At 56.7% G+C, this 25,174-nt stretch overlaps 7 protein-coding genes across 7 annotated transcripts; 4 read left to right on the top strand and 3 right to left on the bottom strand.

Annotated features, from left to right (window-relative positions):
* Nucleotides 1–2,562: 2,562 nt before the first annotated feature.
* Nucleotides 2,563–7,716, bottom strand: VTJ04DRAFT_6805 (uncharacterized protein; the record flags this gene model as incomplete). Its single annotated transcript, XM_069365065.1, has 2 exons — nucleotides 2,563–7,051; nucleotides 7,106–7,716. 2 exons carry the CDS (start codon nucleotides 7,714–7,716, stop codon nucleotides 2,563–2,565), a joined length of 5,100 nt encoding a protein of 1,699 aa, XP_069218829.1.
* Nucleotides 7,717–7,794: 78 nt separating this feature from the next.
* Nucleotides 7,795–8,106, bottom strand: VTJ04DRAFT_6804 (uncharacterized protein; the record flags this gene model as incomplete). Its single annotated transcript, XM_069365064.1, has 2 exons — nucleotides 7,795–7,980; nucleotides 8,068–8,106. The coding sequence occupies 2 exons, from the start codon at nucleotides 8,104–8,106 to the stop codon at nucleotides 7,795–7,797; spliced, it is 225 nt and encodes a 74-aa protein (XP_069218828.1).
* Nucleotides 8,107–8,429: 323 nt separating this feature from the next.
* VTJ04DRAFT_6803 (uncharacterized protein) lies at nucleotides 8,430–10,076 on the top strand (the record flags this gene model as incomplete). The annotated part of the gene is made up of 8 exons (XM_069365063.1): nucleotides 8,430–8,522; nucleotides 8,654–8,750; nucleotides 8,827–8,849; nucleotides 8,910–8,920; nucleotides 8,980–9,006; nucleotides 9,148–9,231; nucleotides 9,293–9,767; nucleotides 9,834–10,076. The coding sequence occupies 8 exons, from the start codon at nucleotides 8,430–8,432 to the stop codon at nucleotides 10,074–10,076; spliced, it is 1,053 nt and encodes a 350-aa protein (XP_069218827.1).
* A 561-nt stretch (nucleotides 10,077–10,637) lies between these two features.
* VTJ04DRAFT_6802 (uncharacterized protein) lies at nucleotides 10,638–11,046 on the top strand (the record flags this gene model as incomplete). The annotated part of the gene is made up of 2 exons (XM_069365062.1): nucleotides 10,638–10,722; nucleotides 10,790–11,046. 2 exons carry the CDS (start codon nucleotides 10,638–10,640, stop codon nucleotides 11,044–11,046), a joined length of 342 nt encoding a protein of 113 aa, XP_069218826.1.
* Nucleotides 11,047–11,073: 27 nt separating this feature from the next.
* On the top strand, nucleotides 11,074–13,530 carry VTJ04DRAFT_6801 (uncharacterized protein; the record flags this gene model as incomplete). Its single annotated transcript, XM_069365061.1, has 6 exons — nucleotides 11,074–11,119; nucleotides 11,187–11,350; nucleotides 11,413–12,204; nucleotides 12,258–12,330; nucleotides 12,382–12,636; nucleotides 12,701–13,530. The coding sequence occupies 6 exons, from the start codon at nucleotides 11,074–11,076 to the stop codon at nucleotides 13,528–13,530; spliced, it is 2,160 nt and encodes a 719-aa protein (XP_069218825.1).
* Nucleotides 13,531–14,695: 1,165 nt separating this feature from the next.
* Nucleotides 14,696–18,143, bottom strand: VTJ04DRAFT_6800 (uncharacterized protein; the record flags this gene model as incomplete). Its single annotated transcript, XM_069365060.1, has 5 exons — nucleotides 14,696–15,213; nucleotides 15,279–16,240; nucleotides 16,290–17,504; nucleotides 17,821–17,916; nucleotides 18,022–18,143. The coding sequence occupies 5 exons, from the start codon at nucleotides 18,141–18,143 to the stop codon at nucleotides 14,696–14,698; spliced, it is 2,913 nt and encodes a 970-aa protein (XP_069218824.1).
* A 3,733-nt stretch (nucleotides 18,144–21,876) lies between these two features.
* VTJ04DRAFT_6799 (uncharacterized protein) lies at nucleotides 21,877–24,507 on the top strand (the record flags this gene model as incomplete). The annotated part of the gene is made up of 6 exons (XM_069365057.1): nucleotides 21,877–21,955; nucleotides 22,011–22,082; nucleotides 22,149–22,222; nucleotides 22,275–22,767; nucleotides 22,831–23,919; nucleotides 23,993–24,507. 6 exons carry the CDS (start codon nucleotides 21,877–21,879, stop codon nucleotides 24,505–24,507), a joined length of 2,322 nt encoding a protein of 773 aa, XP_069218823.1.
* Between the last annotated feature and the right edge of the window lie 667 nt (nucleotides 24,508–25,174).

Raw genomic sequence — 25,174 nt, 5'->3', positions numbered from 1 at the left:
GGAGGTTATGTTTGGAGTTGGGGGAAGACGGTTGCCAGAGAGAACACGGGAGCCGAGAACTTGGAGATTCGAGGTCAACACCAGTCCCCGAAGTGCAGGCGGTGACCGTCTGGGAAAGGCAGCTGCCGCTGCTTGGTCCAGAGCTCGCAGCCCCGAGGCCGGGCCCTTGCTCGGCGGTTCAGGGGTCTCAGTGGGTCGAGCAGGGGTCTCGTCATGCCAAGCCAGCCAAGCTAACTGTCCTGACAGTGTGAATGTTCTGTGGACTGTGTCTCTTGACATCAGATAGTATGTCTTGATTCCACGTTGCCTGCAGCACAACGTAGAGACAAATCTTGACAAGAAACAAGAGATTAGGTATGCTAGTCCACACGGGTCTGTCTACATAGTACTATGCAGGATTCCTCATAAGCCCCGATTCCTCTCAGAAATCTGGGTCTCCAAACCGACTCTTGGTACATCTCTTCAGGGTGCGGATACTGTGCGCCAACGACCCCGTGACAGGGGCAGGGGGTCACTCCAGCTCCTCCCCCACACGGCTTTCTCCTCAGGCCGCCCAGACGCTGGACGCCCTTTGCGAGATGCAAAAAAGATGCCGTCGTTGTGTCACTTCCGAAGACTACACATCAGCCATCATGCCCTCAAAAAAAGCAATCTATTCTGCAAAAAGGCACTGAAAAATCCGTTACCAAAAATCTAGAACCTCCGATGGCGCGAATGCAGTGTCATGTTTCATCACAACCCAGGCCACGCAACGTTCTCTGTCTCTGATGTCTATGATCTCGGGTGAGTCAATGACGCAATGCTGAGACCATCCCGTCCAACCACCCATCCATCCGCGGGCAGTACTTCCTCACCTTACTTGGGGATTGTCCGTTGCCGCCGGCCGCTGCTCAGATAACGGCCGCCTATTATCCACCTCACCTCGCGTTACCCGCCTTGCACCCCGCGATCTCGTAACCTGCCATCGTCGTACCGTCTGCAACCGTTCTGATCCAGATAGATACGAACGCTTCCGATAGAGAACAAGGTGGGCTGAGAGAGAGCATTGTTTTGCTGGTTGCAGCTTGGCCAAGTGAGTGGCCAGGAGAATATGATGTGCAGCATGCCAAATGCACACATTCACGATTGTACATGTATCCGTTGAGGCGGATCTGTGATTGCCTTGGTACCCTTTTTTCCCTTGGGAGGCAGACATTGTTCGCTAGTGAGGTGTTTGATGACAAAGCAGTCGATTCCAACCTGGGAGGCAGGCTGCAATTCCACTCATGACAACGGAAATCTGAACGGTGAATGAATGAGCCACATAGAGCCCCTCAGCTCCAGCCTAGGCACACTTTGCCTTTCCAGGCCCGCTTTTGAGGCCTATTCTCCGCAGTCGTTTGAGGCCTACAGCCTACGTATCTCTTGTTGGCAAATGTCTCCGACTCCCTCAATGGTTACCGGTGAGCTTGAATTGACCTTTGCATGAAGATGCTCAGTTGGTGGCAAGCTTGTAGGTGTGCAATGAAGAACACTATTCAGGCTGCAGCTCAACGATGCAGATTCCATCCATCCGCCCTCCGACATATGCAGCAGTCGTCCACTCCGTCACAAAACACCGGCAGGCAACCTCAAAACGAGACCAGCCATGGGAGCTTATGCGGGGAAGACAATCGAGAAAGATCAAGACATTTGTCCACTTGATGTCAACACAAAGTAGTTGCATGTCTTGCCCTGCCGGCCGTGATCAAGACACGTCCAACGCACACGCCTAGCTGTATTACAATGCAGTGCAACTAGGCACCTAGCAACCAGGTTCCATGGATCAGATAGGCAGACGGAACGTAAAAGACGATGGACTTGGGCCATGAAATTGACATCCTCGACAAAGAACTCCAAGACACAAAGCATCCATAGACCAGAGAAAGATTTGCATCTTCCACTTACCGTAGGAACGACGAAGAACAAGACACGTCAGTCAGGGGCCGGGGATGAGAGCGAATGCTGGAAATGCAATCGGGATCCTCCTATGCAAATCCAGTGGCAAACACTCGACATCTGGACCGGACGCTGGTTGGGTGTGGTGAAGTGAGGCTGCCTGCAGCTGGGCATTCGTTGGAACCCAGATTACCTTAGATCTACGAGTGGCAGCCTCCTTCAGCAGTCAATGGCGGACGACATCGACATGCACAAGTATGCAGGACGGCACGGATGATGCACACAACCGCAGGACTTGGTCTATAGCCCCCTCTTCCGGCTACCTGTACCCGGTAGGTAGTTTGTGACCGGGTATTACGCAAGCATCATGACGGGATATCCAACTCCAGAAAGCCCTCTAGATATCTTACGCCATGAAAGGACCAGAAAGGCAAACCAGAATAGGGTGAAAGGAGTTTATATACAAACACTTACAATATCTCAGAGTAAAAGCCGAAGCAAAGCATATACAATGCATCATCATACACATAATCAAGTACAAATAAACAAATACACTGTTGACCGCCGTCATCCTCATCATCATTGACCTTCAGCTTTCCCCTCATCCTCAGGCTCATCCCGGACCCGAGCGGCTAATGCCGAAACTCAAACTCCAGTTGCCGCTGCCGCCGATGCCATTGCTTGCGTCGAAACATTCTGCCCTCCCCCTCCTCGTCTGCCGCGAGCATTTTGACCTCCTCTTCCGGAACCCCCCTTGGCACCTCCTCTTCCTCCTCTGCTGCCACTTCCGTCTTGAGTGCCTTGGGGAGCAATATTCCGAGCAGAAGAAACAAAGTCAGTCGCAGCAGCGGCTGTCGCATGATTACTGCCAGAGGCATTTCCACCAGCGCCGCCGCGGCCACTGCCTCCTCCACCCCGTCCGCCCCTGCGGCTGTTGGAACCTCCAGCGCCTCCACCACCACCACCGGGAGCTTGGCCACGCTTCCCACCCCCATTTCCACCACCCGCACTGCCATTCCCAGCCCCATTGCCAGCACTCCCAGCAGCTGTCCCTTCCCCATCGGCCGAGTTCTCATTAACACCACCACCAGCTCCTCCCCGTCCACCTTTCCCCCTCCCCCTCCCCCTCCCTCCTCCACGCGCCTTGGCTGCTCTCTCCTTTTCCCTCTCCCTCGCCCGCTCCCTCTCCAACCTCCTCTCCTCCTCCTCCTGAATTCTCCGGCTTTCCGCGTCCCACCACTCCTGGAACGCCTGCTCCTCCTGGATCTCCTGCAGCGACCGCTTCCTCGCGGCGGCCTGCGCCTCCGCCACCGCCTGCTTCGCGCGCGTTTCCTGGCCCATGATATCCTCCATCCGCACGAGCCCGGCGGTGGGGTCGAGGCGCGGAGGAGGGGGGATGTACACCCTCGAATGTGGAACAAGGGGCGTGGAAGAGGAGGAAGAGGAGGATGTCGTTCCTGCTGCTGGCTTGGGGGGTTGCGGTTTGTTTGCCGTGGTAGCTGGAGCGGGGGTGGTGCGCGGTTGACCGGAGAAGCGGGTATCGGGGGACGCGGTGCGGCGATGGATGGGGATGGTAGCGGATGTGGTTGACGGTGACGGGCCAGACCCAGCGGCAGGGGCAGGAGGAGCGAGGAGACCATCGTTTGCACTACCATTACCACCGCTGGCAGCTTTAGATTTCGAAACCGTCTTCCACGGATTTGACACGCCCTGCCCCTCTTCCCAGGCCTTCTTCGGCGCCGCAGCGGCCTGCTCCTTGGCCGCCAATGCAGCCATCGCTGCCGCTTGTTGCTGCCTCTTCTTCTCCTTCTGCGACAGCTTCTGCTGCTTTGGAGCGGAGGGTCCAGGCTGTTGGGCAGCGGCAGCCAGTCCAGCGGTGAGGGCCGAGGTGCGGTTGTTCGCGGCCTCGGACTGGATGATGTCGCGCAGGTCGAGCTTAGCTGTTTGGAGGGCTGCGGTGCCCCATACCGGACCCGAGGACGGCTTTGCCGGTGTAGAAGCCTCGGGGCTGGTTGCCGTAACTGGAGGTTTAGTCGGAGTATGCGCTGATGTGTTCTCGAGGCTGGCAGAAGGCGAGGTAGCCCAGAGATTGATGCGGACGCGTTTTCCTGTGCTCTTCCACGAGCTGCCCAGCGACGATGGACCTGCATGGTCAGGCTCGGCTCCGGTGGTCTCTGGCTTCCGACTCCGCGCCAACGTCGGGCTGGCGCCGGGTGAGACAACCTCCTCGTCCATGTTGAAGATGAGTTCATTCTGCGACGCCTTGGACCGGAGAACTGGGCTGGGCGGTGCCTCAATCCGCAGCACCGTTCTTGACGCCTTCCGGGCCTTATCCGGAGTATTAGGCGTGAGAGGACTGTTGGCATCGTCCACACTTCCGTATTTCGTCCTCGCAGAAGCCGACGACGCCAATTTCTTCTCCTCTTCTCGCTGAGCCTTGAACGCCATCTCCTTGATGCGGATATGCCTCTCCTCGTCGATCACCTCAGCCAACCACGGGTACCGCTCATGCAGCTCTTCTTCCGCCCTTCCGCTCCGCACAAACGGGCTTTGCGCGGCTTGATTATCTCTCACTACCTCATCTAATTCCCGCAGGAGATGCCCATCTAGCTCATCGAGCAGGTGGTTCTCTAGCATGGTTTCGAGCTGCAAACACACATATTCCAGTCCGACATCCTTGAACTCCCTGACGGCGCATGGACTGATTGCGTTCAGCAGATGAGCGATGTTGCGAATGTTCGCAAACCTCCCCATCACTCGCTGGCAGATCTGCGAGAGCCGATCCAGCATCAGGTAGTCCGCAATGGACATAACCTCCATGACCAGATCCATGAAGTCTTCCAGCGACTCGCACACGGCTGAGTCAAACATCTCAGTACCGCAGTCGCCGTAGAGGTACTGAAGGACGTAGCCGAACGCGTTAGGACTAGCATGATCCAGATCGATCTTGAGCTTGTCGGTGTCCGCTGCCGCTGCCCGTCGACTAGCGAGCCACATGCCCCGGGACCGTCCAAAGAACAGACCCTGAAACCATGGACACCTTTGGCAGAGCAAGGCGGTGTGTACTGGAACCTCAGTTCCGCCCTCAAGCACCAGCAGCGCGTCGCCGTCCACGAAGAAGCGCTTATCCTTGATGGCAGCCTGGAAATCGGCGTCCATGGACTTCTTGGGATCGACCATCAGACGCGCCGCAGCTTCGAGGCACGACATGCTCAGTCGCGTAGCCAGCCGCATGACCTCCTGTCGGATATGTCGGTACCGATGGGCTAGTGGTTTGGCATGGCCGGTGAAGTTCCAAACGGGAATGACCGCGTCTTCATATAGGAACAACACGAGATTGAGGACCGAGACGAGATCCAGCCCCGGGAAGCAGACCAGGGCTCGGCGGTCGTCTCTGTCAGAAGTGATCCGAAAAGCCTCGTGTTCATACGATCCCGTCTTCCGGAACTTTGCCAGGGCTCCGCGCAGGATGGGGCTGCGCGCCGAGAGCAGCCAGCTGTGCACGGGGATTTTGACGTTAAGGGAGGACGATGTGCAGACGGAAACATCCAAGGGCTCGTGCCGAAGCGCCCATGAACCGAGATGCTTTGCCAAGTCTTCCTCGACGTCCGAAGACTTGAGCACCTCGTAAGCAATGCTGTTGAGGCGAGCCCCAAACTTCTCATCGCGCCAGAACGTCCAAACCTCGTCTTCTTCGTACCGCGGTTCTGAGGCAGTGAATCCGCGCAAACAATTTAGCGGTGCTACGTCACTCCAGAGAGACTGCGGTTGCACCTCCAGCTGCTCCTTCATGATATCCGGATCCTTGCGAATCGCTGCAAACGTGCCGTACGCGGATGCGCGCACAGCAGCGATCCTGCTGATGCCAGGCACGCGCTGGAACTTGTAGTCCTTGCGTTTGGACTCGGAAGGGCCCGAAGATGCATCCTTGGCCTTGGAGCGCTTGATTCTCCGCCAAACGGCACCAGAGTGGGTGCTGATGATGACGGAACCGTTCTCTGCCACGCCGACGGAGCGGACACCGTCCTTGCGAGCATGCCAGATGCACTGGGGCTGCGTGACGGCTCCTTTGATTTTGGACGGGTTGGTGGTGGAGGCGGTCGGGGGGTTGGTCTCAGTCTTGTGGTCCAAGCTCATTGTAAACAGGTCGCCGCGTTTTGTTAAGGCTGCGATGGTCTCTCCGCCTGAAGTGATGTAGCTGATTTGATTCCAGGTCGGGTCGTGGCGAGCGGACGGCTTGATGTTGCCAACCAAGTCCATCGTCGCGAAAGGAAACTTGACGATGTGGTATCCGTAAGCCGTGAAGACACAAACGGTGTGGTTCTGGAGGAGCACCGTGGTCGCCTTGTCAATGGCAGTGGCCATGACGATGGGCGACGAGAAGAGCGAGGCGGCAACCTTACGAGGGGTCTGCTGGAACTCAAGGGAGCGTGAGTCGGCGTCCATGAGAGCCAACTGGCCAACGTTCTTGCCCCAGCAGTACAGCGATGTGGCCGTATGAGCGACTGAATGGATGGCCGAAGCAGCTACTCCAATGATGATTTCCTTCTTTAGGGGACCAAAAACCTGACGAGGTACGGTGCTGATAGGGTCCTGGTCCTTCGTGGGAGGTGGGGGCAAGGTGTAGCCAAGCTGGGACTGAGCATTGCTGCCCCAGGTCCACAAGCAGCCATTGGAATCAACAGCCATCGTATGGTTCTGGCCCAAGGCAACCTGGACGATGCGTTTATCGGCAAGCGGCCCTTGCACGGGAGTGTAGGTGAAGCGAGTGTTTTCATCTCCCAGGCCCAGTCGTCCTCCGCGGCCCACGCCGCAGACATAGAGATTCGAGACTGGGTCGGCCGTGAGCACAGCGCTGTGCAGCTTGGACAACACCACATCCCGAATGAGCAAGGGCTTGTTGCGCACTAGAGTTGGGATCTTAGCCAAGTCCTGGGTCGCTGGGACGTCCTCGCCGACGCGCTCAAGATAGGACTGGTGAAAGCGATGCAGCAGGTGATCGGGTCGCTGGATGTGGACGCGCTCCGGAAACTGGCGGTCATCTTGGTCGGCAAACCCCAGAGACAAGTTCTTGTTGCTTCCAAACGCGTAGAGATCTTCTCCGGCTAACCAACCTGGGTTCTCGCTGGTGTTGCTGCTGGCCCAGGTCAGGCGATCCGTTGCAGGAACAGCGGACAAGCATACTCACAGCCCTTTGTCTGATGACGCGTCGGCATCATCGCTATCAGACTCATCATCATTGCGATCACGCTCCTCCAGCTCCCTCAAACTCCGCTCGCCGATCGTCGAGTGGTACAGGTCAAAGGGGCTATTGCCTTCGTGGTCCTTGGTCTTGATGAGTTGGCCGACGCGATTCAGCGAGGCCCCATGGGTTGTCAAATCCCTGCGCTCCTTGTCCAATAGTAGACGGGCAATGGAAATATTGCCGGCATACAGCGCGCGGTGGAGGGCGTTCCAACCGCTCTCGGGGTCCTGAACGTAGATGTCGATGGCGGGATGCTCCAACAGGGCCTCCACAAACGCAACAGCATTCTCGGAGGTGGACGACGCAGCGCGCAGGAGGATGGTGAGTCCGGCATGATCACGGCTATTAATCTCTTGTTTGCCGAGGGTTCCTGCCTGGGACTTGCGCGACTTTGTGGCTACGCGAGGTGAGGTTCCATGTCCGGGACTCGAGCTGGCGGCGGCGGCCGAGGCTAAGGCGGAACCTCTGGCTGGGATGGCGGCGCCGGGGGCGAGCAGGGCGCGAAACCGGTCGACATCGTCCTCGACGTAGTACTTCCACAGCAGATGCGTCATGTGCCAAGCGGATCGTGCGGATGGGTTTCTGGAGCTTCTGAGTGCACCTCGCTGTGGCCTCGAAGGAACACGGCGTGTTTAAAGGTGCGGTTCCGGAAGCTCAGAAACACGTCCCCACGTGTGGTCGGCGTGGTGGCCGATAAGTGATGATTTTTCCGTGTGCGTGGCGAGGTCGAGCTGGCCGCGACTTGCGTGTCCAAAGCCAAGGATGTGCGATCGAGATGTCACTGTGTCAAGGTCGCTGTTGAGCTGCTGTCGCGTTGGCTGCGCTTCTCGGAGGTACCAATGACCTATCGCAACAATGGATTCAGGGTGACGGGATTCGACTCGGGATTATTGTCCTGCTGAAACGAGCGACTTGATCAGGACCGGCGATGATAATGAAGCCATGTTTCCCAGAACTGGAGAGCTGATTTGTGCGATGCTGACATCGCGATGCCCCGCGTGGAAGTCCCACGGAGCCACAGTGCTGAGTGAGGTGGACCCCTGCTGCCAAGAGCATGAACAGGCCCGGCCAATCGGGTGCTGCGTCTGGAATTTGACCCTTGCCCCACGCTCCCGCAAGCGCAAGCGATCGGGCTGCTGCAGGTCAAGTGCGCAACCTGGAGGTCATCGGAGGAAAGGTCATGGAGGGCACGTGAAGTTGTCAGGGTTAGGGTCAGCAGCTGCCCCAATCGGGGAAAATCAGTCATGGGGTCGGGCTGAGACCTCCGATGCCGCCGCCCCTCAACTCCGCGTTTAACCTTTGGGGCAGTCAAATGTCGCATGTGGGGGTGTCGAGGTGGCAGGTCCAGCGCAAGTGTGTCGTGTGCCCGCGCTGTCCTCCCCCCGGAAAAAGGAACAAGCGCCAATTCGGCTGCTGCCGTGCCATTTCTTCCACCATTTTTTTCCAACACCTCCCACGCCTTGAATCCTCGGCGTCCCTCCAGGCTGACAGGTTGAACTCGGCACATCAATCGCACCAGATCGCGTCAAGACGGCCAAAATGAGCAAGGAAAAGGCACCACTGCCCTTTGGGTACACCTTCATGGCCGGTGAGTCCACGTTGTTGTGGACAATTTGCGGTAGAGGGGGGTGTTGTGGCTCAATGCTGACTTTGACCGCAACCAGGCGCCATCGCCGGTGTCTCTGAGGCATGTTCTCACCGAGCCGACCCCTTATCGAATTGGCTGACTGACACCCAGCTTGCATAGATTCTGGTCATGTACGTTTCCCCAGTGGCAGTATGATTTTATGGTCATTCAACTAACCTTAGCTGCACAGGTACCCTCTGGATGTGATCAAGACGAGGTATGTCGGGCTCAACTTTGCCTCACCATCCAGATAAACAACCTACCCCCCGTGGCCTTGAAAGATTGAATTGTTGACAATTTTCAGGATGTTCGTTTCGCCCGAATCCCTACCCCACCGTCCCGACTGACCTCGGAATAGACAACTCCAGACCGGCAAGGGCGCCGGCGCCGACGCCTACACGGGCATGCTTGACTGCTTCCAGAAGATCGTCCGCAACGAGGGGTATGTGTCCATTGAAGGAGGGGGATGTCCGAGAACATGGCAGCGATTGACCCTTGGACAGCCCCTCACGACTGTACCGCGGCATCACGGCTCCCATCCTGATGGAGGCGCCCAAGCGCGCGACCAAGTTCGCGGCCAACGACAAGTGGGGCAAGTTCTACCGCGAGCTGTTCGGGCAGCAGACAATGACGCAGTCGCTGTCGGTGTTGACAGGCGCTTCGGCGGGCGCGACCGAATCCTTCGTGGTGGTGCCGTTCGAGCTCGTCAAGATCCGGCTGCAGGACAAGGCGTCGGCCGGCAAGTACAGCGGAATGATGGACGTGGTGTTCAAAACGGTGCGCAACGAGGGCATCCTCGCCCTGTACAACGGTCTCGAATCGACCATGTGGCGCCACATTCTCTGGAACGCGGGCTACTTTGGCTGCATCCACCAGGTCCGGGCCTTGATTCCCAAGGCGGAGACGAAGAAGGGACAGACCCTGAATGATATTATTGCGGGAACCATTGGCGGCACGGTCGGCACGATCCTCAACACGGTATGTTGTCTGTCTCAGGGTGGCCTGTTGGATGGACCTAATGACTGACGCATTCCTTTGCTTCAGCCCCTCGACGTCGTCAAAAGCCGGATCCAGAACACGGTCCGAGTCCCCGGACAGACACCCAAGTACAACTGGGCTTGGCCTGGTGTGGTGACCATCGCCAAGGAGGAGGGCTTGGGGGCTCTGTACAAGGGCTTCCTGCCGAAGGTGCTCCGTCTGGGCCCAGGTGGTGGTATTCTGCTGGTGGTGTACACGGGTGTCATGGACTTTTTCCGCAGCATGCGGGAGGCCAGGGGATGGGCGTAACGGTTGATGTTAAGAAGGTGGTCGAGGCGTCATGATGCCTTTGTACAAAACTCGAGAACCAAAGGGCGGGCGAGTCATTTGCTGCATGTTTTTCTGGTTAGACTTGTCATAGAGTTTCTACAAGTACACAGGGCGCTGGCGTGCTATCTGGGCCGTACCAAACCTTGTGGCTACCTACCGTGTATGGGTGAGCTGACCTTCCAGGCTAAAAATGCTGCGGGGAGGGAAACCTGTATTACGTCATATAGGCCAGAAAAGGTGTTCCGTCTCCTACGTGATGGCAGTCTTGCTGGGGGTTGCGTAAGTCCTACGCAACATTGATGAGGTGCAGAGAAGCAGCTTGTAGCAGGAGCTGCGCTTAACAACACTTGAACAGCAGGAGGGTGTGGGGTTGAGTTAGAAGGAACCCGAAGAGAAAGGGGACAAGAGGCTGCCTGCGCCATCTGCAATGACGCTGCTTGTGCTTTCTGTGCCGCCAAGGCGGGAAAGGCTGGAAGAACCGTAGCGCTGGCCCGTCCAACCACGCGGCACTGCCCACCTGAAGATCCACTTTCTTCCAGCATGGCCCTGGTCGAGGTCCGTCCCATCCGTTCCACCCGCCGCCGGGCTGTGTCGCTGACCTTCCAATCCTCCATCATCCACATGCGTAGCCTCAGCCGACCGAACTCATCCTCTTGTCTGCTTTCTTGCAAAGATAACCGCAATCCACCTAGCCTCGGCCTGGCTTGCTCTTCGAAGCCATCACTCGTCCACGCCTGACGGTAACTGTCTGCTGGACATATCACTCACTGTCCATCTATCTCGCGCTGCTCAGCTCGTCCTTGGATCCCTCAGTGCGGGGCAGCGCATATCAGCAGGCTTCCTCACATCGTCATCACCTCCAAACGACGTCAACCACCGAACAACTACCACTCCCCAGCGCCCGGCCTTTCGAACGACAGCATTCTCGTCTGCCTTGGCATATCCTTAGATAGAGTAACCTCTGAGAGCTGTCACCATGTCCATGTTCCGGACGCCCGCGGGGCCTTACGACGATGCCGTCAGTATGTTGCTCCCCCTCTGAATATCGCATTCTGTCAAACACCGCTGACAAGGCTTTCCCTCCGACAGACAAGGCCACCGATGAGACCCTCACCTCAGAGGATTGGGGCGCCATCATGGAGATCTGTGACCGAGTCAATGCCAATCCGAATAACGGGCCAAAAGAGTGCGTCGCCAGCTTGATCAAGCGCTTGGCGCATCGTAACGCCAATGTCCAGCTCTACACTCTGGAGGTACGAGCATTTTGTGGCCTTGTCTACCAATGCCAAATCGCTAACCACGGCCGCCCGTACAGCTTGCCAATGCTCTGTCGAAAAACTGCGACAAGAATATGCATCGCGAACTCGCGAGCCGAGCCTTTACGGAGGCCCTCCTCAAGCTGGCCAACGACCGAAACACCCATGCCCAGGTCAAGTCTAAAATCGCCGAACGTATGAAGGAATGGTCCGACGATTTCAAAGACGACACGACCCTCGGGATTATGGAAGAAGCCTATCACCGCCTCAAGCAGGCTAACCCTACCCTTGAACCTCCGAGCGCCCCGCAAAAGAACCAGCTTACGGACCTCGACCGCCAAAAGGAGGAAGAAGAGCTACAGCTGGCCCTTGCCTTGAGTCTTCAGGAGGAAGAGCGGAAGAGAAAGGCCTCTCAGTCCGCCCCTGCGGCATCAACCTCATCGTCAGCACCGGCCCCCTCTACAAGCACCGCATCTGGCCAGCAGGCCACGCTGCAATCCGCCCCGCAACCCGTACCCTCCGGCACCACCGCCGCTACTGTGTCCCGTGTTCGGGCCCTGTACGACTTTGTGCCCTCAGAGCCCGGAGAGCTTGAGTTCAAGAAGGGCGATGTCATTGCCGTTCTCGAGAGCGTCTACAAGGACTGGTGGCGCGGATCGCTTCGCGGGAAGACGGGCATCTTCCCTCTTAACTACGTCGAGAAGTTGACGGACCCGACTCCCGAGGAACTGCAGCGCGAGGCCCAGATGGAGGCCGAAGTATTTGCGGAAATCAAGAACGTTGAGAAGCTCCTGGCGCTTCTAAGCGCCAGCAGCACTGGGCCCCGCGAAGAGGACAACGAGGAGATATCAGTGAGTTCCTTCGCGTGTTGCGTTTTGATGTGTGGGAGCTAACGCCCATCTAGAAGCTGTATCACCAAACCTTGGCGATCCGGCCGAAGCTGATCAAACTCATTGAGAAATATTCTCAAAAAAAAGGTGCGTATGGTTGTTGCCGTTGTTGGATCGATGTTGGCTAACGCCCAGCAGATGACTTCACTCAGCTCAACGAAAAGTTCATCAAGGCTAGGAGAGATTACGAAGCTCTTCTCGAATCGTCCATGGCGCATCCGCCACAGCCAACTTACCATCAATATGCCATGCGCCCGCCTGTTCCTCAAGGTTCTCCTCAAGGCGTCTCCCAAGCGGTTCCCCAGGGGTATCCACCTGCAGGTGGTCCAACTTATGGTGCACCTACTCCTCAGCCGGAGCCACATCGCTTCTACACCCCAGCTCCTCCTCAAGGTACGAGGCCGTGGCTTGCACAAACACACATATCATGAGCCCAACTGACGGAACATGACTGTAGAACCCACTCAATACCCGGTCACGTCCCCTCCTAGCACCTTCCAGCGGCCCACGGCCACGCCTGCTCCCGTCTACTTCGCCGGCACCGAAGTCCCTGCTCAACCAGCCCAACCGCCTCCGCAAGTACCCCAGGCGCAGCCACTGCAGCCTCAGTACGCTCCACGTCCCCAAGAGCAGCGTATCCCCTCGGGCAAGCAGCCGGCACCATTGCAAACCTCTCAGTCTCCTCCGCCTGCGAACGCCCCATTCACCGGCTATCAGTCGCCACAAGTCGCCCAACCGCCAGGCAACGGCTACAACAATGGCCCGCAGGAGCTGTCTACGTCGGTGTACGACTCCCCGATCGCCACCACATCAACCAGCAATCCTTACTCTTCCGCCTACCCGCCCGCCGCTAGAGCAGATGACAGCGAGGACCCCTATGGCGCGGCAAATCCTACGACAAACAACAGCAATCCCAGCGCTCCTTCTGTCCCCGCCCCGTCACCGCCAACCCAATCCCGCTCCGACTTCTCTCCTCACATTCAACAACCCTCGTATGGCCAGCAGGGGCCGTACGCCCCGTATTACACTCAACAACATAATCCTGCGGGAGCAGCAGGAGCACCGTCATCGGCATCCCCGTACGACGCGCGCCAAACGCTCCCGAGCAGGCTGGGCGGCGGTGGGCCCCCGCCTCCGCAGGCCGTTGGTTTGGGCGTGGGTCTCGAGGGCCAGCGGCCGCAGCAGCCGCAGTATAAGGCCTACGTGCCTCCCGCGGCATCGGCACCACCTGCAGACCAGGGGAACGGCGCATCGGGAATGGAAGGGTATTACAGGGCTGCTGCTTAGTGAATATTGTTGCTGGTCGTCTTGGGAGTGGGGAAAGGGGCGTGCATTGCATTTTACGGTTCGACTTCGCTGCCTTGGTCGGGTCAGGTTAGGTTCAGTGGTCTGTTCGGTAGGAAAGAGGGGGAGGCTGTTCGTTGGGCATGAGTTTCGGTGGTGGTGTGTTGGGTAATAATGGTCACTGCCTGTCGTCGTCGTATGCACCTATGGACCATGGACCTTTGGCTGGCTGGCTGGCTGTGTGTAAGGTAGCAGGCGGAAGAAGTTTCTGTGCTGTGCTTGAACGGGTTGTCGAAACTCGTGTGAGTGAATGAGAAAGGTAATTTACTAGTCGGAGAGTGAAATACACCGTCAGATAGTCATTACTGGAGTGAGCAGAGGAGAACGTAGGTTCACTAGGAGCGACGTATTCGTTCTACCCGGCCCTAGATGAATTTTTGCTGCCGATTCATTGAGTTGACTAAGGTAGGTAACATGAAGGAGGCAAATTTAACCTGGTTACCATCGACAAGTATATCTGTGTCGAGAGAGATGTCCTTTACAGAGACCAAACCTGGAACCCATGTGCCGTTGTTATGTACTGTTGTTGTGTTTTCCACCCTCCTCTCTGTCGGCTTTCTATTGTGTTTTCTTAAAAAGGTTTCATTGGAATCGCCTATATATAAACATCGAATCTCGTTCACCTCTGACGCCATCTCTCATCCCCCCATCCACGTCATCGATAAACGACACCCTGCTCACCAGCAGAACCGGAACGAGCCGTCAAGTTCATTATCCGCCTAACCGCACCGGTGGTACGTAGTACTACCAACTGTGGACATGTTCCGCCGCTCCATCTACCCGGAAGATGGCTAATTCCAATATGTACTATGTATCTTCGGTAGTGCGGCATCGCGGCAGCGTATATATACCACATGCCAAATAACACATACGTAACTGCCGCTTCGCTTCCCACGCATGTTCCGGACAGACGGACGGCCGCACGCGGATCGACGTGTTCCGCCTCCACGTCCGGCTCGATGTCCGTCCGCGCTCCATCTCTCCTCGCCTCGCGTTTTGAACTAGTAACTAGTAATGTTTCCCATCATTGCTCACTCCCTCACCCTGCTGTTTCGGCATATTCAAGTCCTAGGCTAGATACCCCAACCCTCGCATCTTCTCAACCTTCTCAACCCAACCCTTGCCCTCCAACAACTCCCATCCCCCTCAACGCCGGCGTCCTCTCCCTCCCCGGCTTCTCAATCAAATCCGCATACCCTTCCAATCCCGCCGCCAGGACGCGCACAATCTCGAATATGTGAGTTCCCTTAAACGTCTCTGCCCACAGGCGTATCACCGCACAGGCCAACTGTCTGAGCTTGGTACTATCTGTCGATGTGGGCGGCAGCGATGAAGAGGACGAGGAGGAGGTGAGGTCTGTAGATCGGGATCCGCGGTGGTGGTGTTGATGGTGACTTTGGCTGTTGCTTCCGTTGTTATTGCTGTTGCTGTTGGAGTGACCTGATGAGGACGACCCAGCGGCCAACGACGGGTCGATGGGCACGGCGAATTCCGTCTCGTCGAGCATGCGGCGGACCATCTCCAGGAGGTTTCGTTCCTCGGCGGTAGGTGGCGGCTCCGCCGGGCCGATTGCCGCCAGAGTGAGCAGCCATTTGGAGAGAAGCACGGCGCATTCGAGATTACAAACTTCCGGATAACACATATCAGCCCGGGGTTCCATTTGTACGGGCGAGCAAAAACTCAATACTTACGGGAATGTTGCATGCTCCATTCATTCGATTTCGTCTTTGCGACATAATTCACGCCCATCTTGACCAGCATAGATAGAGCATGAATCGCCTGGACAACGGCGCGGCAGAGCCGGGCGCTCCGCACCAGCAACGGCGCATCAGCAAACGCTTGCGCAATCAGTCCTGGATCGCGCGTTTCGAGACCCCGACTCGGGCTCAGGTCCGTGTGTAACCGGATATACGCCAATCTCAGCAGTGCTGTAGAGTTGAAGGCGACAGCTCCCTCCGTGTAGCCTCCCTCACCACCCGCACCCTGGGCTGCCATCTCGTTTGTGCGCAACTGCCGGTGGTGTTCAAAGTTCAGACTCCAGGCGCGCAAAGCCTGGTTAATATCTTCGACATCCTCCACTTTGAGACCCCTCTGTAGGCCGAACTGAGTCACCCCAGAAAACGACGTCTGCTTCAGGAGATAGATATGCTGAATCAAGGCGTGAATGAGGATATAGTTGCCCAATGAGGTGAGCGCAAGTGGTGGTGACTGCGCAGGGCGCGACATGAGGCGCGCGAAGGCCTCTTGGAAAGTGATATCGGTGCTTGGGTAAGATTGCCTCGCCTCTTGCCACTGCCATGCGTTCTCGGCCTTCCACAACCGCGACGGACTGGGCAAAGAAAGCTGTATCTCGGATGTCAGAAGCAACGGCGGCGTATTGTAAGCGAGACTGCAAAGATTGAAGAAACAATAGGCGACAAGCTTGGTGCGTGTGCTAGCCTCGAGTCTGACCCACGTCTCCCAGTCTTGAACCTGCTGCTGCCATGTCGCATGAGTCTCGTCCACCAGCCCCTCTTGACGGAGCAGTAACGCAAGTAGGCTCTGCAGCGACAAGGCCTCGTGGAGGATGGCCTTTGCACCCCAGAGTCCAACGGCGAAGAGTAGGAGAAGCGCCTGGATCGTTTCGAGGCGAGATTGTGGAGTGTTTGGGGAGCTCTAGGGTTAGCACATCATCCTTCGAACCGGCGTTTAGGGTTCCTTACTATGGCTCACGGTGCGTATCCTGCGTCATTGGGCGATCCTGGTGGACGGATGGGAAGGAATGGCGGAACCCAGCGCTGGGAGAGGGCCGGGTCGAATGCGGGCTGTAGGCGGCGGGCGTCGGGAGCAATCCATGTACCTCATGGCTGTTCCTGCGGCGGATCTGCTCCAGGGCTACCGCTTTGGCCGCATACCACAGGGCGTGGCCGCGATTCGTCTCGAAGCGGTACTGAGCACCAACGGCTAGGATTGCCAACAGCAGCTCGGGCGACAGATCGGTAGGTGATAGCGTGGGGAGGTGAAGGAATGGCAGATTTTCGTGAAACCCGCTGATGTAGCCTTCAAGAAAACGATTTAGGGTATGTCGTGATGGAAAGACGAAGTCGCTGGGCAAGCTCGACGAGAACTCGTCCAGACGGTTTCGAATGACAGTGTGGTCCATGGCCGAGATCCTCCAACTCGGCACACGCGGTCCCTCTTCGTGCTTCGGTCCCTCTCCTGACGGATCGCGCAGCTCAGGCGCCAATGAGGAAAACCTCGAAGGGAACGCCGAGGCAGGCTTCGAAGCTCCCCTTGAGGGGTCAGCACCTGGGGGGCGGGACCACATGGCGAAGCCCGGTTCGGTGTCGAGAGACGGAGGAAGGAAGTGTGATGACGTGGCATAGTCGTCGAGGAAGAGGTTGTAGTCATCAAACGAAGGAGGTGGTGGTTGAGCTGCGTAGCTCGCTCCCAAAACCTCTGGCTCGGGCTCTCGAGGCCGGTCGCTGTACGGCATGGCCTCGTGGTACGTCTTAATGGGGACCCCCATATCAGGTGGTGGCTGGCCAAGGCCCTGCATCATTGCCGGCTGCATGGCGTTGACCTCGGCAGCGGACGCGAGGTGTGTCGCGGCGTCGGAGAGAACATCCAGGTTACAGGCAGGCGCGCGCGCTGTCAGGCGGGAGTCAGGAGGCAATGAGGACACTACCGAAGTTTGCATGGCACCGGGTTGGTACTGATGATGCATTGGTGGTGGCTTGGGTTGCTGCGCTTGAAGTTGCTGCTGAGGTAGCTGTGGTGGCTGCTGGGCTGACATCCCGAGCATCTCGGCATCCATATGGCCATCAGTCGGGCCCGTGGCGGCGCCTCCCGAAGACTGCTTCCTCGGTCTGGTGCCATCTTTGTTTCCGCTGCCTTCGTTGAGATGAACAAGCTTCTCGTGGCGGACAAGCAGGTCCCTGATGTCCATATAAGCATATGGTCATCACGGAGTTGTAATAGGAAAAGGGGGTTCGAGGTCTCTGGCTGAGACGATCTCAAGGTGGAAGCGAAGGTTTTATGACGTCCAGTTGGAGGGGCGGGAGAGTGCGTGATGCAAGACAAGTGGAAAAGAACTGGGCAGAAGGGATTGGGGCAATCCACAAGAAGTATCGGGGATTGGGGGTACGACAGGTGATTTGGGTAAGGCGGAGGACTGGCCAGCGCGAGCACATGCATGGGGGAGGAGGGGATGATCGAGGACAAAGGATAGGAACGAAGGGAAGGCGTGCTCACCGTCGTCCAAACGTCTTCCCACATCGAGGCCAGCCACAGGCGAAAGGCTTTTCCTTGGTATGGGTTCTCTCGTGCCTTTGTACGTGCTCCACACGCCTAATATGAGGGTGCAATGTAAGCCAATATACGGCATAGCAAACACAAGCGATGACGATATCCCCGGAGGCTCAAGACCCGGAGACAGGTTGGACACCAACTGACCTGAAGCGCTTGCTGCAGTACTTGCATGGCAGCACCTTTGGCTTCTGATGGCGTGTTTCGCCGGCGTTCTCATCGGCCGGATTGGAAGGGGGCGAGGTCTCGATTGACTGGAGTGGCAGCATGGCGCAAGCAAGGCCAGACGTGGTGCTTGGGGTAAGGGATCCGGAGCAGAGGATGGGCGGTGGTGTCGCGGAGGAGAGACGGCACCTCGCGCGCCCACGTCGGGAGTGGGGGAAGAGGAAGGGGAAAGCGGAGGAGGACGAGGGGAAGATGGGATGACCAAAGAGGAGAAAGAGGATGGCGCACAGTACACGACTGTAGAGGGGGTTTCTGGTTAAGCTGTTGCGGGGTGTCGGTGGTGGGTGATGGAGTCCGGAAATCAGGGGTACGGGATTGTCCCGCTCGTAGCAGTCTCTACTCCGCAGAAAGGCGCAAATGCAGGAATTAGCTCAGATGGTCTGTTGTTTGTTTAGCCCGCGATCAGGAGGTTGGCGAGCCGTACGAAGCAAGTGCGCAGCCTTCCGTCTCGCTCTCTCGCTCTGGGTTAAGATGTGTGCTGGGCCAATGTGAGAGGTTCAACTCGATGGTGAGCTGGGCACAGACAGCCAAGCGGGCGGGACAGGCACGAGCGAGCGGGGAAATGGGTGGTGTGGTTTGAGTTGGATGAAGGGGGGGTGGTCCGGCAAAAGGGACCACCACCGATGTGCTTGTCCCGGAGGCGGGAGAGTGAACCGGACAGTGGAGAGCGGTATGGAAGTTCTTGGCGCCCGCGTGTTCAGCTGGAGCGGCACTGGCGCGGTTGTGTTGTTGAAGTCAAGAATAGGGAACTTCGGACGTGAGCATGCCGGCAGGGAATTGGTGCGTTGCCGGGAGGTGGCCTCTCTCCGAGGCGGATGTACAGGCGGCAGCCAACTCACGAACTAGAACTCAAGTTTCCAGGGTTGGTGTGCAGATTTGGGGTTTCGTCTCTTCATTCATACACGGGAATGTGCTGCAAAACAGTGGAGGCGATGGTGAGTTGGGGATGAGTGAAAATGGCCAGAAATTGGGGGGAAGGACGGAGACAAGATCTTCTCCTCTCGGCCAGAAACCCGGGAAGCGGCCCGAGGCGGGGCACTGCTGGACAAAGTACCTGAGGGAAAGGACTGGGAGCTCCAACCTGGAGCACCGTGGATGTTAGTCTGCCTCTTCCTTTGCTACTCGTGCCTTGAAATGAAACCCCAGTTCATCCTCGATGTCCAACATGACAATCCCCATGATTGATCCCCAGGATTCTTCATTTTCGAACTTCTCTCCTCAATTGCGGTGATTCAAACGCAAGCAAGGGACAATCCCATGATCACAAAAATCTTGGATTTGGGTGCTGTCCCCGCATCGCTTTGGATGTGGGGGCGGGGAAGCAGGCCTGGGGCTCCGGAACTTCACATCCCTCATCTCTTCGAGTGCATATCCACGCATCTTGAACCCTTTTCGACATGGCCCGATGAGGTTATTTCTAGGTACCTCTCTGCAGGCTTTGATACTCGACTCAATGCCCTCTGTTTTTCTATTTTATGGCCCTCAGGCACCTCGTCCTTCTGTCGCAAACTGTGTGTTGTCCGTCGCTTGGGTACCGCATCCTTGAGGGGAAAGCATCTCCACCGACGTCATCCTTCGTGCCAGAGCTTTTCTGCCCGCCGGAGAGAGCCTGGAGAGATTGATGAGCCACCAGCTTGCGTCTGCTGGTCGACGTGCAGCAATGATCGAGCACACTACACTCACATACTATTATTTTTCACAGACCGCCCGGCTCTTCGCCGAGGGGGGCTTGCCAACCTCAACAAGTTTTGTTGGTTACACCGGAAAGCGGGGTGCATTGCTCCGGAGCCGAGGAACTGAGGTGATGGTGACCCTGGACCCCGGACCCGGCTACCTTTCCCTCCAAGAACCCACTTTCACAAGGAACAAGCCTGGCCAGGGGATTGATGTCAAAGAAAAACAACCAAGGTATACTTACTGTTCGCTGTTCCAGCAGTCGGTTCCCTAGACATACACGTTTTACCCATGCACTTTATTCCTATAATTCTCCGAGTTCACTTGTCGATGTATGTACTCCATCGGTGGTGGTTGGTGGTGTGGTGGTTGAAGTGGGGCGTCGGCCGAACTCGAAAGTGGGTCTGGGGTTTGGAGATCTGGGGAAGCTGATCCTAACTGTACCCTGACCTTAACCCTGACCCTGACCCTGGGCGAAGCCAAACACCGCCACCAAAAATTGTAGCTTGGAGCCTCATCCTTCAACCTCTCTCACAATCCCTGGAACAAGAGAATCAACCAAATGGCTGTCAAGATTGCCTCTTCCTGATGCTTTGCACCATGCCTTTGTACCCAGCAAATGATCTATCCGACCTTGTGACAGGAGTTCTAGACTTTGGCATGAATCTCGGTCCTTTGGCAGCATTCGATGAGTTTGCCATTTTACTTTACCGTGAAGGAAACAGAGCGTCCAAGCGACCTTGTGATGACAGGCTCATGGGCAGAGTCCTATGTACATGTCTCTCACCGACGTCCGGTTCGTCTCCATATGTGGAGCTCCAGCTCAAACCACCACCACATGCTCGAATGCATGGGGTCCTCCTGAGAGCCCGTAACGTTACACATTCACCTGCGACCGAGTGACAAGTCCACGAGACATCCCTACAGAATATCGGTGTCGCATATGCATATGACAAAGTCAGGGCTTCGGAAGTGGACTTGTGATCATCGGGGAACTTTCATCGTCAGATTTACCGGTCACCATGAACAAGGCGACTCTGGGTTCCGAGCAAGAAGACTACCAAATCCAGGCATATTCTGTCATTGCTTACAACATCACCTCGAGTGACAGTCAGAGCATGTGAATGCAGCTTCCAGCAGTTTCCTCATCAAGTCTGGTGAAGGGTCTATGCCGGGAACATCCGGTGGTCTTTCAACTATCCACCTCTACCACCAAGCCCACCGGGAACATCCACACTTAATGCGTTTCGTTGTCTGGCAGCGAGCCACTCGATTTTGGAGAACAGGCTCGCTTTATCACTTGCGGTTCACTACTTGGACAGTATTTCTCCCCCTGAGATATTGTCAGCTCTGGCGGATGATGATCACTTCTTGGCCACTGACACCAGGGGGAAGTTCATCCCCTGGCTACGGGTTGGGCGCAAGATATGGTGACTCACAGTGAACACATTCCATGGTCTGCACATAGGTAATTCTTCCACTCTTCGCTCGTGACTCCCAAGCTAGATCTCCGTGGATGTCATGCCTAGCTTTCGCTCCAGGTGAGTTGTCATCCGCCCTCCGGGAAGGCGATCATTTGGGAGTACCGCCCGACAGACCCCTCTAGGACCCTGAGACAATCGGCCCTATGTGCAAAGTCCTGCGGTACTTTGTGTTGTTATGGTTACGTTTCTCTGGCAGGTGGTGGTCGAGAAGTAAGTCACGTAGGGCCGTCGTGGATCACCACTCCTTCAAGGTCAGGAATGCATGCCGACCGAGGAATTCCAAGTATCACATCGACATTCCGACTGGATGAGAGCTTCTCCAATCCCCGTATCCCGAGTACGATTTGGGAATAAGTCGCACGTGGCCATGTTTCGTTACCGGTAGGTCCAGTCTGGAGTTCGGAAAGGAATGACAAGGCCGAGGAAAATATTTATATGATCTGGCTGGCCTCGTGTCAGGGTGAAGAAAGTGTTGGTACGAAGTGCTTCCCCGGCCTCCTCTCCGAAGGGAAACCGAGCAAGCAGCGACGCTTGCTTCCTGACTCGATTGTGTCTCATATCCCTGAGAGCCCTCGATACTTGCCTAGTTGATGCGGAGTGGGGCATAGAGGACGACACCATGCGAATCCTAACGGTAGTCCTGGCCGCCGCCAGTCTCTTGACAACAGTCACGGGCTATTGGCTTAACGAAATCCCCCGTAGGCACTTTGTCTCTCTCCGCATCCTCGAAGAACAGTGACTGACGCTCTCTAGACCGAGGGTACGCGCCCTTTGCTGAGCCCAACTACCCAGTATTTCGCAATGTCAAGGACTATGGCGCCAAAGGTGCGAACATGTTCAGCCCAATCCGGCCTTTTCCTAGTCTTGAGGACGAAAGGCTAACAGAAGCAGGCGATGGCAGCACCGACGACACGGCGGCCATCAACGCTGCCATCCTCGCCGGCAATCCGTGCAACGAGGGATGCGTAAGTGCCTCCCTCATCCGCTTCAGAGGGCGCTTGCTCACCGTGTGTCCAGGCATCCACCACCAAAACCCCTGCCATTGTCTACTTCCCGCCTGGGGTGTACCTGATCTCATCGTCCATCAAGCCGGCGTACTTTACTCAACTCATTGGTGACCCCAATGAACGGCCTGTTCTCAAAGCCACGTCCAACTTCCAGGGCTTCGGGCTCATCGACGGAAACCCGTACACTAACATGGGCCATCAGACTTGGACATCAGTCAACCTCTTTTTCCGACAGATCCGGAATTTTGTCATCGACACCAGGGCCATTCCTGCAAACTTGCCAGCGACCGGGATTCACTGGCCGACTGGCCAGGCTACGAGTCTGCAGAACATTGTGTTTGAGATGCCAACCGACCCTAATGTTGTCCATGTTGGGCTCTTCATCGAGAATGGTAGTGGCGGGTTCATGACGGATCTCACTTTCAACGGTGGTAACAGAGGCGCGGAGCTGGGTAACCAACAGTACACGATGCGTAATCTCCGCTTCAACAACTGCAAGACCGGTGAGCTCGTGCCTCCTGAACCACTGCTTACCTATACTGAATTACAGCGCTGACTTGAACCAGCCATCTACCAAATCTGGAACTGGGGATGGACTTACTCTGGCCTGGAAATCAGCAATTGCGGCATTGGCATCGACATGTCAGACATCAACTCCGAGATCAACAGACTCAATGTCGGCTCCGTTACCCTCATTGACAGCACCTTCAGGAACACAGATGTAGCCATCAAAACCGGCTGGGGACCAAACACTCTCCCTTCAACCGCCAACAGCCTGATCCTGGAGAACATCCTTTTCGAGTCCTGCCCTGTTACCATCCAGGGCGCCGGCAACTCTATCCTTTTTCCCGGCGCCGGCGGCTCCAGCCAATGGATCTCTGCCTGGGGCATCGGTCATGGGTACACCACCACCGGCGGCCCAACGTATCTGGAAGGCGACTCCATCCCTGCCGCCCCGCGTCCACCGGTCCTGACCGCTCCCGATGGACGATTCTACACTCACTCGAAGCCGCAATATCAAACTCTCACAAAGGACAATTTCCTTTCCGTCCGCGCTTTTGGCGCTGTGGGCAACGCACAGGCGGACGACACCGACGCTCTCCAACGCGCCATCGACGCCGCCGTCACCCAGGGAAAGGTTCTCTTCCTGGATTACGGCCTATACCGCGTCACGTGGACCATCCAGATCCCGCCCGGCGCGCGGATCGTTGGCGAATCGTACCCCGTGATCCTCTCCTCCGGCCCATTTTTCGCCGACATGAACAACCCCCGTCCCGTGGTGCAGGTTGGAAGGTACTCCGGTCAACCCGGACGGGCGGAGCTCGTCGACTTTATCGTTTCCACGCAGGGTCGGCAGCCAGGGGCGATCGGGATCGAATGGAACCTGGCCAGCCCGACAAACGAGCCCAGCGGGATGTGGGATGCGCACGTCCGCATCGGCGGGTTCGAGGGCACGCAGCAGCAGGTTGCAGAGTGTTTGAAGCAGCCAGGCAGTCCGGAAGTGAAGCCGCAGTGTGTGGTGGCGTTCATGGCCATGCATGTCACTGAGAAGGCCAGGGGATTGTATATGGAGAATGTGTGGCTATGGACGGCGGATCATGATATTGATGATCCACAGAACACGCAGATTACCATTTTCACTGGAAGGGGATTGTGTAAGTGTCTCCAAGTTTCAGTTTTCCCTCACTGCTTGAACAACAGAAAATGTTGACCAGACATTTCCTCCAGACATCGAATCCGAAACCGGCCCTTTCTGGCTCTGGGGCACAAGCAGCGAACACCACGTCCTCTACCAATACCAAGTCGCCAACACGCGCAACATCTTCATGGGCCAGATCCAAACCGAAACGCCTTATTTCATGCCCATCCCCAACGCGCTGGTGCCCTTCCCCTCGGACGCATGCTTCAACGACCCGGACTTCGAGACCAGCTGCGACAATGTCGAGGGCAACTGCGCCGCCTCGTGGGGCCTGCGTGTCGTCGACTCGCGCGACGTGCTGGTCTACGGTGCGGGCCTGTACTCCTTCTTTGACAACTACTCGACCAACTGCTCGAGGTGGGAGACCGGGGAGACGTGCCAGCAGAGGATCGTCAGCGTGGAGGGGGAGGCAGAGAACGTGGTAGTGTATAATTTGAATACCATCGGGACGAGGGAGATGATTACGAGGGATGGACAGAGGGTGGCATGGTTTGCGGATAATGAGAATACGTTCGCGCAGAATGTGGCGGCGTATTGGGCCTAGGCTACTGAGAGATGGAGTATGTTGATGAAACTTAGGGGTTGAGACGTGGAACAGGCGCGTAGACGGTATGGCTTCATGTCAATTGTATCAAGTCTTGTCGTCATGAACATGCTTTTGAGTGTCTCCAACTGCTGACTCGGAAGTCCAACCCATTGAGTTTTAATCTTCAATGCAAAATGTATTTGAGAAGCTGGAGCTGAGTCCGGAGGTTGGACCGGGCAGTGTGGGGTAAATGGCACCGGTGGCTGCCGCGGGGGTAGTGGATCCAGTTCCGTGCGGAGATCCGGGTTGGACGGGCCCGGACCTGTGGGGAAGCCAAGGGACAACTGGGAGAGTGGAAATTGGGGCCGTTGGGGAAAGGGTCTGTCGTGAACGGCTTTTACGGAGCGTATTGTACATACATGCAACATCGTCGACATCCCTCTGGAAGACTTAGAGTGGTCCGGATGAATACGGACCATCCCGTCCGTCGTCTTGCACAAGCCTGGACTCCGCTGAAAGCTGCAATGAAACAGCAGGCAGCAAGGCTGGCTTGATGCCATGGAGGCGCAGATGCCTGCGCTAGTTCATACTTTCAACTAATGCAAGGGACCGACTGTACATACGTACATACAGAAGAAGGTTGAATCGCTTGGCCTTGGTGCTTGGACCGTTTCTTCGATCCTTG

The sequence above is a fragment of the Mycothermus thermophilus genome (genome assembly GCF_041956435.1).
Source record: "Mycothermus thermophilus strain CBS 625.91 unplaced genomic scaffold VTJ04scaffold_4, whole genome shotgun sequence".
In the NCBI taxonomy this organism is placed as follows: domain Eukaryota; kingdom Fungi; phylum Ascomycota; class Sordariomycetes; order Sordariales; family Chaetomiaceae; genus Mycothermus; species Mycothermus thermophilus.
The sequence above is the reverse complement of the archived record's forward strand: the minus strand, read 5'-3'. Positions and strand labels throughout refer to the sequence as shown.